At 38.5% G+C, this 17,665-nt stretch overlaps 1 protein-coding gene across 3 annotated transcripts in view; it reads right to left on the reverse strand.

The window, feature by feature from the left end:
* LOC134845502 (plastin-3-like) overlaps nucleotides 1-17,665 on the reverse strand; it is a 410,042-nt gene that overhangs the window by 31,155 nt on the left and 361,222 nt on the right. For 2 of the 3 annotated variants that reach the window (XM_063862411.1, XM_063862409.1), the window contains exons 2-4: nucleotides 12,110-12,208; nucleotides 3,749-3,904; nucleotides 3,415-3,677 (exon numbers count right to left, since the gene is read on the reverse strand). In XM_063862411.1, coding sequence (XP_063718481.1) covers nucleotides 3,415-3,677; nucleotides 3,749-3,904; nucleotides 12,110-12,205 — 515 coding nt within the window. In that variant the 5' untranslated portion in view covers nucleotides 12,206-12,208. Of the gene's footprint in view, nucleotides 1-3,414; nucleotides 3,678-3,748; nucleotides 3,905-12,109; nucleotides 12,211-17,665 lie in introns of all 3 variants that reach the window. The other variant, XM_063862410.1, reaches the window with a different exon arrangement.

The raw sequence follows: 17,665 nt of genomic DNA on the forward strand, positions 1-17,665 counted from the left end.
TTTTTGAGGAAATCGATAATTTCCGAAAAAATAGGCAAAAAAATCAAAAAAGTGACTTTTCCTAAGTCTATAGCTCTTCCCCTAAGCAAATTAGGGACCAGCCGCTTGTGCATGGGGGTTTCCTACAACCTGGTCTATCGATTAAACCCTTAATCCCAAATCTGGACGGGTAGTTTTTGAGGAAATCGAAAATTTCCGAAAAAATGGGCAAAAAGTGAAAAAAGTACCGAGTTGTGAAGCTTTTCTAAGACCGTAGGGGGCGGGGTAGGGTAAAAATTGCCCTAAATTTCATGCAAGCAGGTAGGTGAAACGCTACTGAATCTATTGGTACCACTTTTATGAGAATCTGACGGGTAGTTTTTTGGGAAAGCGAATTTTTCGAAAAAGCCTCTCAAAAAAAAAAAAAAAAAAAAAAAAAAAACCAGATCTCATCTGGAAAAAAAAAAACGTTTTCATAATACCTGTTTAATACATCAAACAGGAATTTTGTAAAACAAGTTACCATGACAAAACTAAATTCCGATTGGATAACGCTTCCCGACGTATTATAGGGCGTAGTTGACATTCGTGGCCAGTCAATAAGCAGAATGGGTCCAAGATCAGAGCAACTTAAGCCAAAAATACCAACGAACATTTTATGCATAATTTGAGTATTTTAATCAAGAATTTTTTTTAAATAATAAAAAACTTAGTCCATTCATGCATAATTTATAGGCTTTCTTGGTATTTTTTGACGATTCTAATAATTGTTTTATCAATTAGCCCGTATAAACCAATATAGGTCAATATTTTTCTGTTTTGCTGCTCTTGGACCCATTCTGCACTTGGACCATTCTGCTTATTGCTCCGCCTCCGTTGACATTATATCACGCTGTAATCCAATCTCAAGCACGCGTGCTCTAGCAAGCGAATAACTTGATTATAGAAACCAGAAAACTAAAAAAAAACATCAGATTGTTGTTCTGAAAGAAATTAATTAAAATTTCAGAAAACAATTTTTCTTTTTACTTTTTGATTTTTTTTCTAATAATTAGTGTTGAATGAATCTGTTTTGCATTTTCAATTACAACTTCAAATTTACTTGATGTGAACTATCTCGTGAGCAAGTTATACACAGAGGCGAAGCTGAGCTTCGCACCCTTTGCGCAACAAAAAAAAAGAAAGCTGCTAAGTCGGAAAAAAATCAAAAACGTTGAAAAAACTAGATTTATCAAGATGAATAAGGCTAGTTTTGAAAAAAAAATGCCATACAATAAAATGTGAAATTAACATCGGAACAAAAAAACAAAAGAAGCAGTAACAAAGCCAAAAATACCTAGGCAGAAACCTTCGAGGACGAAAAAAATCAACAAGACTTAAGACTTGTGAAAAGTTATTAAGTCCCCTTCGCGCCCTCACAACACACACATTCATTAAATTTTTTTGCTCGTCATGTGAACTTGAGGCCACTAAGCCGATATAATATAGGTCGAAACCTATTACGCCGGAAAAAGAAAATAAAAAAAAGCCGAAAAATTCTAATAAAAAAGCCCCTCAAAACACACACGGACATAGTTTTTTTCACTCGTCAGAAGACGCAATATGACACAATAAGCCGATTTAATATCAGTCGAAACCTATCAACGGAAAAAAAGGAAAGGAAAAAAAACAAACAGAAATTGTTGTCATGAAAAACTATAATTTCTGTTAAGTTATTTCAAGACTTGTGCAATCTAGAAGAGCGCATAGAAATTACGTTTTGAAACAACTCAAAAATAGGACACTTACCCGATAAATTATTAACCTAAACCATTTGGGCAGAATAGTTTTTTAGAAGCGATTGAAAAAATATTACAAACAGCAGAAAAAATCAACTACACTAAAAACAAACAACTACAATATAACTTGCGTACAACAAAAAAAAAACAATTCTACGATGTGGCAGATAAGCCGACAAAACTTAAGCAGACAAAATTTTTCAAATGGAATATTCGCCGTTTGAAAACAAAACCGGTGGTATTTGTAACTTCCAGACCAAGAGCGCCAAAGAAATTTGAATTTATTATGAACTGAATCTAAACATACCATTTCTGATTTTGGCCATTCTGTGAACAAAGTTATTAACGGAAAAAATCTATACTCGATTGGAATACCCTTTCCCATCGCAAGGGTATAAATTTTAATTTCGAGGCGCTTTCATTTATTATTTGAATAACGTCTAATCAGGTTTACTTCAAACTTTGGCTATATGATTTCATTATTCAACTGAATGTGATCAGGCATTAAAAAGTGCCTGTAAAAAACTGCCCGGGGCTTCATACGTTTAAAAAACGTTCAAAGTACTTCAAGAGTAGACACGATACAGGAAATGACAGAAACAATCAGATCTAGTAAATTAAAACAAAAATTGCTTATTGTGCAAGAAAAATCCGGCATGAGGCACCTAAGCCGACATGCAATCCAAAAAGAAAAAACAAGTTGGTGAAAATTGTTCGGATCATGAAAAAACCATGCTGTGGCAGCTGCTCCGACGGAAAATGAGCAGATAAACGATGAGTCGATTTTTAATTTTTCAAGCCAAAAATTTTGACTTAGCAAAGCATCCTGCTCAGATTCAAACCCTGAACATTTGTCGTGCTACTCATGTATGTTACCTCTCCGCCAAATGTGCAGACTAAGATGCTGAATTTGAATTTATACACAGAGGCAAAGCTTCGCTTACCAAACACTAGCAAACATATGACAAAAAGAAGCTCTATAAAGCGCAATAAGAAAAATTAGAAAAAACCTCGAACTAGTAGAAACTCGACTACATCTCGGGTTCCAACCTGTGACCTAGAGATTATGAGTCTCAGAAACTAACCACTAAGCCACGGACGCTTAATTCGAACCTAACACTAGCCGCCCATTAATCAAACAACAGATGGATGCTATGCAATTTCCAACGCTACAGTGAAACTTCCAAATAAGTTAAAACTTTAATTTGCGAGTTAGGCTAGTAAAAAAAGGTTCGTAATAATACACTATCGTAAATCAAGCTATCAAATGATTCAAAGTAGAAAAGCCCTAGGGACGGATTTAGGGGGGGGGCGCCTTTCTCTCAGGGATTCGACCCCCTCACCAACCAAAGGGTCACCAATTGATATTATTTTATGACATCCATAGTAGGCCGAACAACCCTAAAATTTTTCTTAAGACGCCTTGGGCGCCACTATGTAAAACTTTAAAGTGGAGCAGCGCTCCAAAAACACGCAACTTTTAGGTCAAAATGAAGGACGACTAAAAAAAGGTCGACACAAAAAAGGTCGACAAGTTTTAGAAAATCCGCCACCCTTGAGAAAATCCTAGATCCGCCCCTGACAAGTCTTTAAAATAAAAACAACATCTATCTTTCGATTTGAAATAACTTGCAAATCGCCAAGCGTAAAAACTCACATTAGAATAATTCCGTCGTGAACCCGTTGAAACAGCTGTTCAGATGATGCATCAATTGGTAAATATTTGGGCTGTGATAAAATTGGGTCGTCTTTGAAGCTCTGATTGATCCACTCTGCGAACGCTCGCTTCTCGGGCTCAGCATAACTGTGCACTGCTCCATCTTTGCCCTGGTTTTGGACTAATTGTGATTTTTTCTCTAATGCTTGACTCAATTTTCTTGTCTTGTCTTTGCCAGTTTCCATTTGATGTTTGGCAAATAACTTAAACAAACTATGCATGAAAATATTTCTCTTCTTAAAACTATGAATACAATAGTTAATTTTTGGCTTACCGTCAAAAACTCTTCCATTTCAATTGTGCCATTTTTATTTTTGTCTAATGCCTGGATGTACTCCCGACACTTATAGGCCGGAATATCCTCTCCTAATGACTTGAAAAGTTCTCTGACTTCAGTACTAGTGACAGAACCATTTCCATCAGTATCGAGCTAAAACATTTTCATGTTTTTAAACACAGCCAACTGAAAGTTGGAAATAAACGCAAAAAAAATTTCGAATATATATAAAGATGGCCTTAAAGCTCTTTGAATTTCTAGAACAATTTATGATTAACACTTTTTTGATAAAATTAACTCAATTTGATAAAACTAGATCAATAATTAACTTTTTTTTATTTCGCTGGGAAATCTTAATATTAAATTTCACTTTCGAAACAAGAAATCGAACACGTTTTTTGCTGCCTTTACACTTTTGCAGTTCGATAGTGGAGTTTGCCTTATTCTTAACAAAAGGAATTAACTCAACTAAAAAAGAAATCAAAAATCAAACCGCGAAAAAGTAAATTGACCCCGAACATATTATAACTTATCCTGAAATACACAGAGGCAAAGCCACACAAGCGAGGAAAATGCAAAAAAGCTCTTAACAGAAAAAAAACAAAGTGGAGTTTGCCTTATTCTTAAAAGGAAAATAAAAAAACAATTTAGTGAGACTAGGAGTATCACGTTCTCACATCTGCTCCACGGCCGCTTGTAATCTTACTAACACTAACCGGTAAAAAAGCAGCTACAGTTTCTATCAAACTGCAATGCTATGCAGCAACAATTCGACCAAAAAAAAACTATTTCAATGTTCCGGATTTAAATCTCCGGCCTGTTAATTAGCAGTTTCACAACCTCTCATCTGCGCCACGCTTGCTTGGAAGTAAACTAGTGGCCCAGCTAATGAGTATACACATTTTTTAATATTTTCATCAAATTTTGCACTGATACGGAAATGCTCTCTACTACGGATACAGGTCTCTACTAAACCCCGGAAAAATGCTTTCATGGCGGGAAGACATCCACGCCCTGATTTTTGGATTGAACTCTTATTATCAGACTTAGCTAGTAGTGTTCAAGAAAAGTGATAAAATTTCCAAAAGAAACTAAGTTTCAAATGGAATTTTCCGAATTTTCCACCATATCAGATGTTCTACAAAAAATAGGATAAAATAAATTGCGCAATAAAAATCTAGGCATCATGTTAGTTTGAGTGATTTATCAACCTTAGAATCAGCAGGTTGGTTTTAGAACAAGAAAGAACAGGCAAAAAATCAAAAATGGGAAATTTTCTAGGACCATATTTTTTTCAAAACGCAGGGCATAGCCGCTTACACCGGCAATAATCGCATAACTGATTGTTTTTCTTTCGGTTAAACTCTTAGTCTCCGATTTAACAGTAGTTTTTGAGAAAAATTTTAAAAATTAACAAAATGTCAAAAAATGGGCTTGTTTGATGCTATAACTTTTTTTCTACTAAATTAACCATCGTCTCAGATTTGTGCACTTGATGTTTGAAAAAATAGATCAAGAATCCTCCTACTGAAACTTTCGAAGGCCGTAGAATGTGGCGTAAAATGAAAAGAGACTAGCGAAATATGTAGGAACAAAGAAAGGCAGCCGATTTTTCAATTGGTACCTTTTTTGAAAATTTTGAAAAATAGTAGTAGTTATTGAGAAAAAAATTTCTGCGAAAAGTACCGAAATTTTCCAAAGCGTTGCAAAAAAAGCAACAAAAACAACAAAATCTATACATTTTCATTTATCTGCTTTTTTTTTAAAACAGGACCTAACACTAGCCAAAAATAAAACAGCAACACATGCTGGTGCTTAATCAGTCCTAAACATGATTAAATTGAATTATACCAAAAGTGCCACCAGATGAGCACATTTATTTGCGACTTAAGTTAGAAAAATAAATTCATAATAATAAAACACTTGTAAAAAAATATACGGATCACCATTAAGAAACCATGAACTACGATATCCTACGTAACTCTTTTCTATGAACGACAATCAAAATAAACAGGGACACGAAACAGGGCCTTCTTGAACCTTATTAATTTTTTTTAAATCTGATGTTATTGTTCCGAACATTTGAAAAACGCGGAGGAACATTCTATTCAAGTGTTTCAGTGTTTTTCTTTTTGTTTTCCATGCAAAATCAGGTATCACAAATATTCATTGGAATAAGTCAAGTAATATATCATATAAAAACCGTTTCAGTCGTGATTCGAATGACGTCAGTAAATTTCAAAAACATTTTCTCAGAGTCGAGAAAAAACGGTTTAAAATTTTTGGTCCAACTTCTAGCTAATAAGGTCAGCGTGCAGTCTTACAACCCTATTCAAGCCATGAAAACTTAGTTTCACTTAAGCAAAATAGTTGTTGGGTTTTAGCGCCATTTTGAGAATCAAAACAAAAAAAATTCTGCAAAAAATTTGTGAAATTAAAAAAAATTAACAATTTTTTCTAGTTTTTTTTTCTACAAGGGTTTACCAATCGTCTTCTTCGACTATGACTGTCGAATATGACTAAAATTTATTTTTTCGTTCAGATCTTTTTACACCGCACAGAAAAAAACGACACCAATTGGAAAAAAAAGTATTCTTGTTAAGACTATGGTCGGGACATTCTGTGCTATTGGCACATTAACTGGCTATCATTGTGTTATTTTGCCAATGTATGATTAATGTTACTAACAAGAAAAAATGGGCTCACAAAGATCTTTAAAAATTTTGGCTAATTGGTGGGTACTAGTTTACTTGTCCCGTGAAGAAACTAATTTATATGATTGGCCCGTCTATTTCTTAAGAACAAAAGCCAGCATCGGTTTCCAACCTGCGCCTTGAAATTGGTAGCCGCATTCGTTCCCACTAGAGTAACTAAATTTCATTTCTTTTTAAAATTAGTTCCCACCAGAGTAACTAAGTTTCATTTCTTTTTAAAATAGATTCTAACTGCTACCTGTGAGAATGAAACATACTGTACACATTCTCTCGCAAAATGTTTTTTATTAGAGACCACAGCGTTTTTGAGGGCCATAACAAGAAACCAGTACCAATTGGTGATATATTTTAGTATTTCGTAGTATTTGATATTCGCAGGTTGATCATGAAGTTACAAGGTATTTCGCCGCTTAATCTCGTTTTTTTTCACATCTGAAGCTATTGTTTCCAAATAAAATGATTTTTTTTATCTCAACTTTACACAAAGAGTAGCCCGGCTTCTGACCACGATTACTCAAATTTGCTTTTTTTTCAAATGTGTGCCGTATTTTGTTTGCTGTGATGAAAAGAGATTTCAAAAACTTAGAACCATAGTAAATCGACTACAGTTGTCCACAAAATAAAAAACCACCCAAAAAATTTAAAACGTACAAAATTTTTGAATTATTTAAAAACTTTCTATTGCCAAGGAAGCGCTAACTGAAGCTGCAAAAACTTTCTTTACTGGAGTTAAACTAAATTTTATCAGCTGGATTAAAAGCATTTCTTATTATAATACCAAGTTTCCCGCTTTACTCGCACGAAACTTGACTAAAAGTAAAAACTTCACACAGGTTTTTCTCAACGCAAGTTTTTAAATATAATTCGAACCACGAGTGTGGATCGAGTGCTTAAATATCACTCGACCCACTCTGACAATTGTCTGTGCTACCTATTTTTGAGACAAACAAACATTAAAACACACCCGAAGACAAAGTTCCTCCCAATTTCAGTGGCCGGAACAAAAAATATACTCATTAGCAACTGAAAACAAAACATAGCCAACTAACAGTTGGAAGAGTAAAGAACGCATGGAAACTAAAAAAAAAACATTTGTTTTTTCAAAAACTTTGAAGTTTTGAATTTCGAAGCTTTTTGAATTTGAGCTCTTTGAATTTTATGATAGACAGTTTTTAAAATTAACCCAATTTGAGAAAACTGGATCAATAGGTAAAACTTTTATTTCGCTGAGAAATCTAATAACTAATTTCCATTTTCGAAATTAGAAATCGATCACGTTTTTCGTGACCTTCATAATTTTGCTGTTCGATAGAGGAGGTTGCCTTCCTTTTAACAATAGAAATGCACTGAACTTGAACAGAAATCACAAGTCAAACCGCGAAAATCAAAATTGAGCGTGAACAAATTCTATGACTTTTTCTGAGAAAAAATTTAAAAAATCAGCAAGGCCTATACAAGACTATGCAAAACCAAATCGGAGTGATGGTTCGAACTCCAAACCTATAGAAAGAAGGCTTAAGCAATGGCATAAGGGCGAACTGGACGAAATTTTTAACGAGGGAAAAGCGCTGCAAATGCGCTTGGCAAAGAGTAAGAAAAAGAAAGTAGAAACTGAAGCACAGCAATTTAATAAAATAATGAGCACCGGAAAAATATCGAGTGCTATTGCTAAATTAACTGATACCTCCAAGGGACTTCTCTAGGTCAAACTGTTGAGCAAATCCTCATCGAGAAACACCCTTTCCCGGAGCCAGTAAACAGCAACTATATAACATCATGCTCCGAAGATACAATCCCTTTCCACTCATCCACATTCGACCAAATAAACGCTCAGAAAATTAGCATGGCTGCCATGACAACACATGGTTCTCATGGACCCTCAGGTCTGAATGCAAATGAGTGGAGACGCACTCTAACGCACTTTGGTCTACAGTCAGTTGAAATATCAAAGACACTAGCCAAAATCGCACAGAAAATATCGACAGAAATACTATAAGTCATGAGCTTCTTGAACCATATAATGCCTGTCGACTGATTCCTTTTGAAAAAAACCCAGGAATTAGCCCAATTGGCATAGGCGAAGTCATCCGCAGAATAATAGGTAGAAATATCACAAAACGCTTAAATAGCGAATTTATGGTACTCGGATGGAATTACCAACTATGCCTTGGCCAAAAATGTGGCATGGAATATACAATTCATACGCTTAGGAAGCAATACGAGAAAACATACTCCGATGCAATATTACTGATAGACGCGGAAAATGCATTTAACTCGGAACTAGGCAAATATATGCCCTTCTATACAGAACTCATACTCTAATCCATCCAAACTCTTCGTAAATACAAAAGTTATCCTATCTAGAGAAGGAACCACACAAGGAGACCCATTAGCAATGGCAATGTACGGGCTAGCACTTTACCCTTAATAAAACTAGTCAACAATAACAGAAATGGTATGCAGACGATGGGAACGCAGTCGGAAATTTGAAAAGCCTGCGAAGAGTTCTTAAAACATTTTCAAACACGGAAAATATTTTGGATATCATGTAAAGGCATCGAAATGACAGCTCATTGTAAAAGATGAAAAATTTAATAAAGCGTTAAAAATATTTCAAAATACCGAAATTGAAATGAAGAAAGGGGCCAGAGTACTTAGTTCTGTCATAGGATCCGAGACTGAATGTAGAACTTTCTTAGAAACTAAGTTAGAACCTAATAAAACACTGCAAAAACTTGGCAAGATCGCGAAAACATCACGACAAAACGTGTAGTCCTGTTACACCAAAGGGGTACAAGCAAAAATATCGTTTTTTAGCTAGAACTACCCCCAATAACACAGAGAACATGCAGTAATGCGAGAAGATACTGCAAAAAATGTCATTCCAAATTTAATTGGTAAAGATTATATCAGACATCAATTTAGAAACTTCGCTTCTTTGCCACTGAAAATGGGTGGTCTAAATATCAAGCTACCTTCTGACTATGAGAATTTTCTAGAATGGTCAAATAAAACATCGTCAGTCCTAGACACATGCGACCCATTAACAGCTATATCTGAGCAAGAAAAAACCTATACAAAAATTAAAACACTTAAAGGCGAAAGAACAAACCAAAAGAGAACTAAAATTTTGAACAACTTGAGTGACAATGGAAAATAAGCACTTGAGCTGGCCTCCGACAAAAGAGCCTCAAACTGGTTAAATGCACTGCCACTTAGCAGATATAAATTTACCTGAATAAATCCGAATTCCGGGATGGAATTTATCTGGATTTGCAGTAGATTTAAATTAGTTGGAAGTCAGCTTCTATGCAAATTGTCTTATTTTTCAAACATTTACCTGGTACAAAATTGTTAATGAAAGAAATAAGCAATAATAAAGATAAAACCTATGACAGACATATACAAAACAAACAACAAATGTGGGATGAATCATTGAGGATTGAAAAGAGAGGGGGAATGCGCTAACAGCAAAGGAACAATGAAGCACCAGAATTGGGAATGCAAAAAACGTAATAAACTGCACAAGACTAGATGGCCCGGCTGACAATCATAGTGGCGTTTCCTCTCATGAGGCACACTGAGAGGCTCTGGAGAAGGCGAATTGGGGCAACACGAGCGTTACGTGAACCAGAACGTCTGGCATCAGCGAGGATAGCAACTGACTTGAGGGTTTTGATAGCTAAAGCGGACCAACCCCCGAGCGTTTCGACTGCTAACGGGAAAAAACTGATTCCTTGTTCCTCACAGTTTTTCTCGTGTTTCGAAAATTTGCGGTCCTCAGCAACTTCCAGGGACGCCCCGGGGGTCTCCGCCGCACGAGAGAGAAGAGATAACTGCAGCGGGGATGTCACGGTGACGTCGAAAGCAGCTGGGCGACCAGCGCTCCAAGTAGGGATAAAAATATCGCCGGGTTTGGACCGTTCTCCAGGGATGAGGTTCCGTTGCTCCTTGATGGGGGCTAAAGAGGCAGCCGAGGTAGCATTGAAAATAATGTCCCGTAGTCTGTCGTGACGGGAGATCCGGCCACCACTCCCCCTACAAGCGACAGCGTGGTCCCCGAGGACGTCCAGAATGCCAGACGGACACGCGGGGCACCTACGAGCAGACGCGAACACAGGAAGACCAAGGCGGTATCTGACAGCAGCTTGGAACTCAGCAGGTAGCAGGTGCAGGCCAAGACCTTTAATGGGGACTGCGGTAAGCCAAGCGCCGGCGTAAGGCAGAGAGAGCGACTGAAGACGAGCTTGCTCGCGGGAATCGTGAAGAGACGAGAAGAACGCGTTGTGGGTGGCCTTAATTTATCTCAAATATGGATAAGAGCCAACCAACATTCCACTCACATGTGGTCAATCTTTCGACCTTACCCACGCCCTTCACTGTGCAAAGGGTGGATACACCCACATGATGCATAACGAAATCAGAGATACCTTTGCCAACCTCATGAGCGAGGTTTGCTTTGATGTTGAAATCGAGCCGAAACTTCAGTCGTTGCAAGGCGATAGCTTTGTCAACAATTCAACCACAACTGATGAAGACGTTCGACTAGATGTAAAAGCAAACGGATTATGAAAACACATTCAATTACTGAAAAAATTAACAATGATGACAGATAAACAAATAATGTTTGATACATGAAAAAATTTTTAAAATCCAAAATATATAATTACCGGATACACAACAAACACCGAATACAAAACAAACAACAAATGTGGGATGAACCATTGAGGATTGAAAAGAGAGGGGGAATGCACTAACAGCAAAGGAGCTAGGAGCACCAGAATTGGGAAGGCAAAAACTTAATAAACTGCACAAGACTAGATGGCCCGACTGACAATCATAGTGGCGTTTCCTCTCATGAGGCACACTGAGAGGCTCTGGAGAAGGCGAACTGGGGCAACACGAGCGTCACGTGAACCAGAACGTCTGGCATCAGCGAGGATAGCAACTGACTTGAGGGTTTTGATAGCTAAAGCGGACCAACCCCCGAGCGTTTCGACTGCTAACGGGAAAAAACTGATTCCTTGTTCCTCACAGTTTTTCTCGTGTTTCGAAACGGATTATGGGGCTCAAGATTTAGCCGAACCTTCTTTGATGTCAAAGTCTTCAACCCGCACGCAAAAACTTCACGAAGACTACTGAAAGAAGCCTATAAGTACCACGAATCACTAAAAACTCAAAATACCATCAGAGAGTTCTACAAGTCGAACAGAGCAGCTTCTGCCCGTTCATTTTTGGCTGCACTGGTGGTGCCGCACCAGCAGCTACTCGGAAAATGCAGCGCATAGTAGTGAAAAAAGGCATGAAAGCTACTCAGAAACAATAAACTATATAAGAACTAAGATAAGCTTCGCGCTGCTCAGGAGCGCTATCCTTTGTATACGGGGGTGCAGATCACTGCGTGAGACGCAATTCAAAGACAACTCAATTAGTGCAGTTGCAGAGGAGGGGCGGTTGAAGAAAATACTTTTAATTACAATGCATTGAATGCTGACTTGACTAAATTCCCGCAATATTGTTTATTGATGTATTTATATAATGCTGGTATGGGCCCTATCCAACTTGTGCACGACCGTACCTGACTCTTTAAAAATACGAAACAAATATACGCTATGCAAATCAAACGTATATTGAACATTACTACCATCTTGAATTTCTCTTCTAAATCCTTTAAATGATCCTCGTCGACTGCCCCAGACCCGGTCAAATTTTGTCTCCATGTTTCCGGAACTTTTGACATGATCTGAAAAAAGCTGGAAAACGATAATCAGAAGCAAAACTTTTTAACACATTCTTTCTTGATATTATAGCTACGTCAAAAATTATGCGAAAAGCACTGATTTGAAACTCCTTAAACTTTAGTATTCAAGCAAAACAAATACTATTACACAGAGATAAAAAGAAGTGTGCCAGTCGTCCATTTTCGAAGACAATTTCTTGTCAGAACATTGGTTCACATTTGGGAGCCAACACGGCAGAAAAATTTAAAATTTCTCAAATTCCACGCTAACGTCGCAAGAACGACTAGAGGTCAAGGAAAAGTTCATCTACAGCTATTCGTTATTGAGAACAAAAAGAATGAGAAATTTGGAGTTGTTTTTTTGCAAGACTAGATGCTACCCTTTCAGATGTCTGACAAACTCCTCTAACATTCGCCCGGAAGTACATACCGACGGAAAGAAAAGCTAGGTTATGTAACATTCGCCCGGAAGTACATATCGACGGAAAATAAAGCTAACCTATAAAACGACTGGCCAGCGTCTAAACTAAACTCTACATGCTTTTCACCGTCTCTACCAAAGCCAGTTCTTTTGGTGGTCTTTCTAACATCGGGTCGACAAAAACGTTACTGTTCTCCGGCTTCGACCAAAACGCTCAAATTAACTTGTTTACATGCAAAATTAGTGAGCTCATGGCTGGGTCTCAGTATCCCCAGACCACGAGGTCACTCCTAAAAACAGGGCAACTACTACTTACTATATTACTATTGTTTTTGTTCAGTAGATAAAAATCATCATCTCCATTGAAGATGGATCAACCCTTTCCCCCAACTCCTAGCTTCTCATCGTCGTAAAATGAATTCAGATGTTAAATCAATTCAATTCAAGACATAACCGGGAAGCTAAAAGTTTATATAAAACAGTTTCAGTTCAAATCCCGAGACCCCTCCGGATTCCTGAATCCGGGGAAATAACAACCTTATCTTCCTTCCGGAAGGCTGCTTTTCCACCCTTCGCCGTTGTTGTGAACGGCCTTGCAACGATTGTAGCGACACAATCGTTGCAACTCGAAACGGTCTCTGCTAACTCTGCTATTCGTTGTTGTTTTTCTATCGCAATTCTCGTAGTTATCACTATCGCAACTATTGTTGTTCTGATTTTCTTCTGGTTTTCTTCCAAAAAATGGCGGTTTTTGCCGTTTCTCAGAAGTGCGACTTCTCAGTTCGACTTTTTAAAATTTCAAAATACCAGAATATCATGGCCTTCACCGTTTGACTAATCGTCCCAATAACACTGTTAATCCTTCAAAACTGTTAATTAGGAAGGTTAGCTGCTAATAATTCGAAATTGCTGAATCTGCATTTTTCGTACATTCTGGTCGAATGTCACATACTGTAACATTCGCCCGGAAGATACATATCGACGGAAAATAAAGCTAGGTTCTAAGACGACTGGCCAACGTCTAAACAGAGCTCTACGTGCTTTTCACCGTCTCTACCAAGCCAGCTCTTTTGGTGGTCTTTTCAACATCGGGTCGACAAAAATGTTACTGTTCTCCGGCTTCGACCAGAACGCTCAAATTAACTTAATTACATGCACAAATAGTGAGCTCATGGCTGGGTCTCAGTATCCCCAGACCACGAGGTCACTCCTAAAATCAGGGCTACTACTATTTATTGAATTATTATTGTTTTTGCTCAGTAGATAAAAATCATCATCTCCATCGCAGATGGATCAACCCTTCCCCCCAACTCCTAGCTTCTCATCCTCGTAAAATGAATTCAGATGTTAATTAAATTTAACTCAGGACATAATAAATAAGCTAAAAATTTACTTAAAACAGTTTCAGTCCAAATCCCAAGACCCCTCCGGATTCTCGAATCCGGGGAAATAAGACTTCTATTTTCCTTCCGGAAGGCTGTCTTTCACCCTTCACCGTTGTTCGCAACGGCCTTGCAACTATTGTAGCGGCACAATAGTTGCAACTCGGAGCGGTCTCTGCTATTCCTGCTTTTTTCTGATTCCGATTCTCTATTTTTTCGTTGTTGTCCTCGTCGCAACTATCGTTGTTGTTGTCTATTTCGGTTTTTCTCTAAAATGGCTACTTTTGACGTTTCTTAGAATTATTACGTCATCAATTCGAAATTTTAAAATTTAGGAAATTCCGAATCCTTCAGCCTTCACAATTTGTCCAATCGTTCGAATAACGCTCTTATTTCTTTAAAACAGCCAATTCGGAAGGTTCGCTGCTAAAAACTCGAAATTGCTGCATCTGCAACTTTGTCCATTCTGGTCGAATGTCACATACTCCCCGGACAGCCCGGTCAATGTCTTGCATTATTCATAAAATTGGCACAGTGTCATCGAACAGAATTTACAAAATGCACGAAATTACTTCTATCTACGTCATATCGACTCACTGCAGAATATAAATGGCATCATACCACATCGCTATAGCCTTTTAAATTTTTTCACTAATCTGCACTTTGAGGATATGACCTAAGATAAAACATTTTTTCTGACTTCCAACGTCATTGCCTTGATTTAAAACTTTTTCTCCTAGGTTTTCAAAAGGTGTTAGTTTTTCCAGGACAGTCCTGCCAACCAACAAGCTAAAATTATCCTACTATGCTTCTTCCCTTCGCAAATTTTAGGTGTTATTGGTCCTGAATATTAAAATTAAGGAACTCTGTGGTTAGAAAGAACAATGAAAAAATCTCCCTCTTCAAGAGATTACCCAAGCCTTCCATGTCACCACAAAGTGATCAGTTCTCCTAGCTGATTAAAAACAGTCATGCATGCTGGAATATTTAAATATATTCTTTACTCAAGCCTTTCTAAATAGATAGTAAGTGTCTCTAAAGCCACTAACTAAAATCAAAATGCAATTTTTTAAATGCAACAAATTCTTTAATGTTCAAAACTCAACTAAATGTTACAGTTTTCAATTACAAATTGGTTGCTCAGTTCTTCACTTGAGTTTTCTCACACACATAAAACAATTCTGAGTTTTAACTTCTTCCTCTTCGTCACTCCTTTGTTTCTTTTCTTTTCATTGTTTAGAAGTTCTAAAACTTCTAAATTCTTCTAAATTTTTTTTCTCTTTGCATCTTTTTCTTTCGACCATTTGTCAATGTTCCATGTCTTCCTCCTGTGATACTGACTCTGCACCTTCAGTTTCTGTGTCTTGCAACACATCGTTAGCTATTCTGACGCTGTTGGAAGCAGTCCTCCAACACTTCTGCTCTTCTACCCTCTGTTTACAACAAGGTAGGGGATCCACGTTAGATTCTCTGTTCCTGCAGAAGCGGTTGTGGAGACACAACGTCACGTTTCTCTCCTAATCTTCCTTCAACATCTCTTCCTTCTCTTTCCACTACGTTCACTTGTCCTGGAAATTCATTTTACAGCGGTGGTCACTGCATTTCGATGAGTCACGAAAGCTCGCTTGAAAGCTCCTGCTCCAATGTCCAGCTGATATCCACTGTACACTCTGCCGTGCTTCGACATATGCTTTTTGGCATATTCGTACAACCATGCAGTCATGTTAGCTCTGAACCATGGCATCAGTCGTCTCCTTGTCCATATCTTTTTCACTTCCATCGGAATGTTCAGAATCTTGCACGTTGTCTTAAAAAGATCTAAATCTTTTAAACAATCCAATTTCTGCAATTGTTCTCGCGTTGGTGCCTCCTGTCTATTGTTCTCCTTCACATGAGCTTTCAGCCAACGTATCGCCATCATAACTCCCACTATCCCTGTTGTTATGGGCCGTGATGAGTCTGGTAAACCCATGGAGAGCAGCTCTCCAGATTCCCAGATCAACACCAGATTACTACGCTCGGGATACCACCAGGCCTGCAGCAAGCAGTGGCAGGGAAACTCGTCATGTGTCAACATGATGCTCCTCCAATTACGTTTTCCCGAAGCTTCCAGTAATGGTTCCACTTCCATCATCACTCGGTGGACTTCATCATTCTCGTCTACTGTATTGTAATCTGTAACGGTTGATCCTCTCTGTTTCTGTCTTTCAAATTCACTAAAGTTCCCACTCACGTATCCCATGAACTTCCTTCGCAATATCGATTCCAACTCTTCCTTTGTTCTCTCTGGAACTGCTGAGAAGATCTTACATAGCAACTCGTAAGATTTTTCGGACATTCTCGTTAGTCTCACACACTTTGGCACTGAGAAGACTTGATCCACGATCGTTCTCGTACTCTTTACATCCACAGCTACGAAAGCACCGGGTATCTGCTCTTGCACATGTCGATCCCTGCTTCTGATGGTCTACAATAAGTCTCACTATGTCTGATGTTCATTTCCGCCTCGGTCGCTTCCTTCCATTTTCCTATGTGCTTCTGTTCAGTTTGCAAAACTCCTGGGAACACTTCTACACTGATGGCTGAGACCATCTCATGTATCTGTTCTAGATTCAATAGTGACTCTAAAGAACCAAACATGCTGTAGAATCCTAGCGCAGTCACTAGATTCACCTCGGTTCCTCCATGACAATCTGCGATCAGTTCCGTTTCCGTCCTTGCCTTCATCGCGACATTCCCAAACAATATCGTCCATTGCTTGTGTTGTCTCTCAAGGGTTTTCACACAATCCAGACCTCCACAAACTTGACCTTCCAGTCCACAGACTTCCGCCAGACAGCTACCAGGTTTGACCCAGTCTTCTGGTCCCCAGCCAGGCAACTCCACTTTGTCTTCCCCGTTGCCCCTAGAGGCTGTTATCATCACATTATATATGATGTTAAGGTCACGCAGGTTACAGTCTGCATTCAGCTCCCCCTGCACATCTTGTGTCGCCCGTAATATGGAGTCAGCATTAGGACTAGGACACCATGATGGTCTCATCAGTTCCCACACTACCATCACGCCCGTTCTCAGTAGTTCATCTGAGAATCCCAACCCAAACTCCACTCTTTTGTCGGATTTTGGTACGGAAGATGCAGTCACCTCTTCTTCCAAGACCAGTCCCAATTTGGTCTGCGGATTATTAGGGCTCTTGATCGTTACAATACTCGACGTCCAGAATCTTAGCAACACTACCTGCTCGTAATCAAAGAAGCAAACTGTCTTCACTCAGGAAAGGGTGGTACGCTATCCCTATGATTCCGGAAACGTAGCTGTAAGACGTCTTCTTGATCGGTCCACAGTACTCACTGGATTTCGGCAGTGCCCCCATAGATTCTTTAGTGAGTCTCAGCTCCTTGTTTGAAAATCTCCTGATTTCGTCTATCTTTCTCATGGGCTCTAACTCTTCAGGTTCTTTCATATTCACCCTCATCGGCTTGCTCTGATGCATTTCTAGCAGTGCTAGCAAGAGTAAGGCTTTTGCTCGTTCATCGCCTTCCCTCAGCATCTTGACACAGGTGTTCAATGCTGGTACTGAAATCTGCTCTATCAGGAATCGAATGAAAAAGAGAGCATCTCTCCGCTTCGCGCACGCTACTGCCATTCCCTCCTGGA

The sequence above is a fragment of the Symsagittifera roscoffensis genome, chromosome 5 (genome assembly GCF_963678635.1).
Source record: "Symsagittifera roscoffensis chromosome 5, txSymRosc1.1, whole genome shotgun sequence".
Classification (NCBI taxonomy): Eukaryota; Metazoa; Xenacoelomorpha; order Acoela; family Convolutidae; genus Symsagittifera; species Symsagittifera roscoffensis.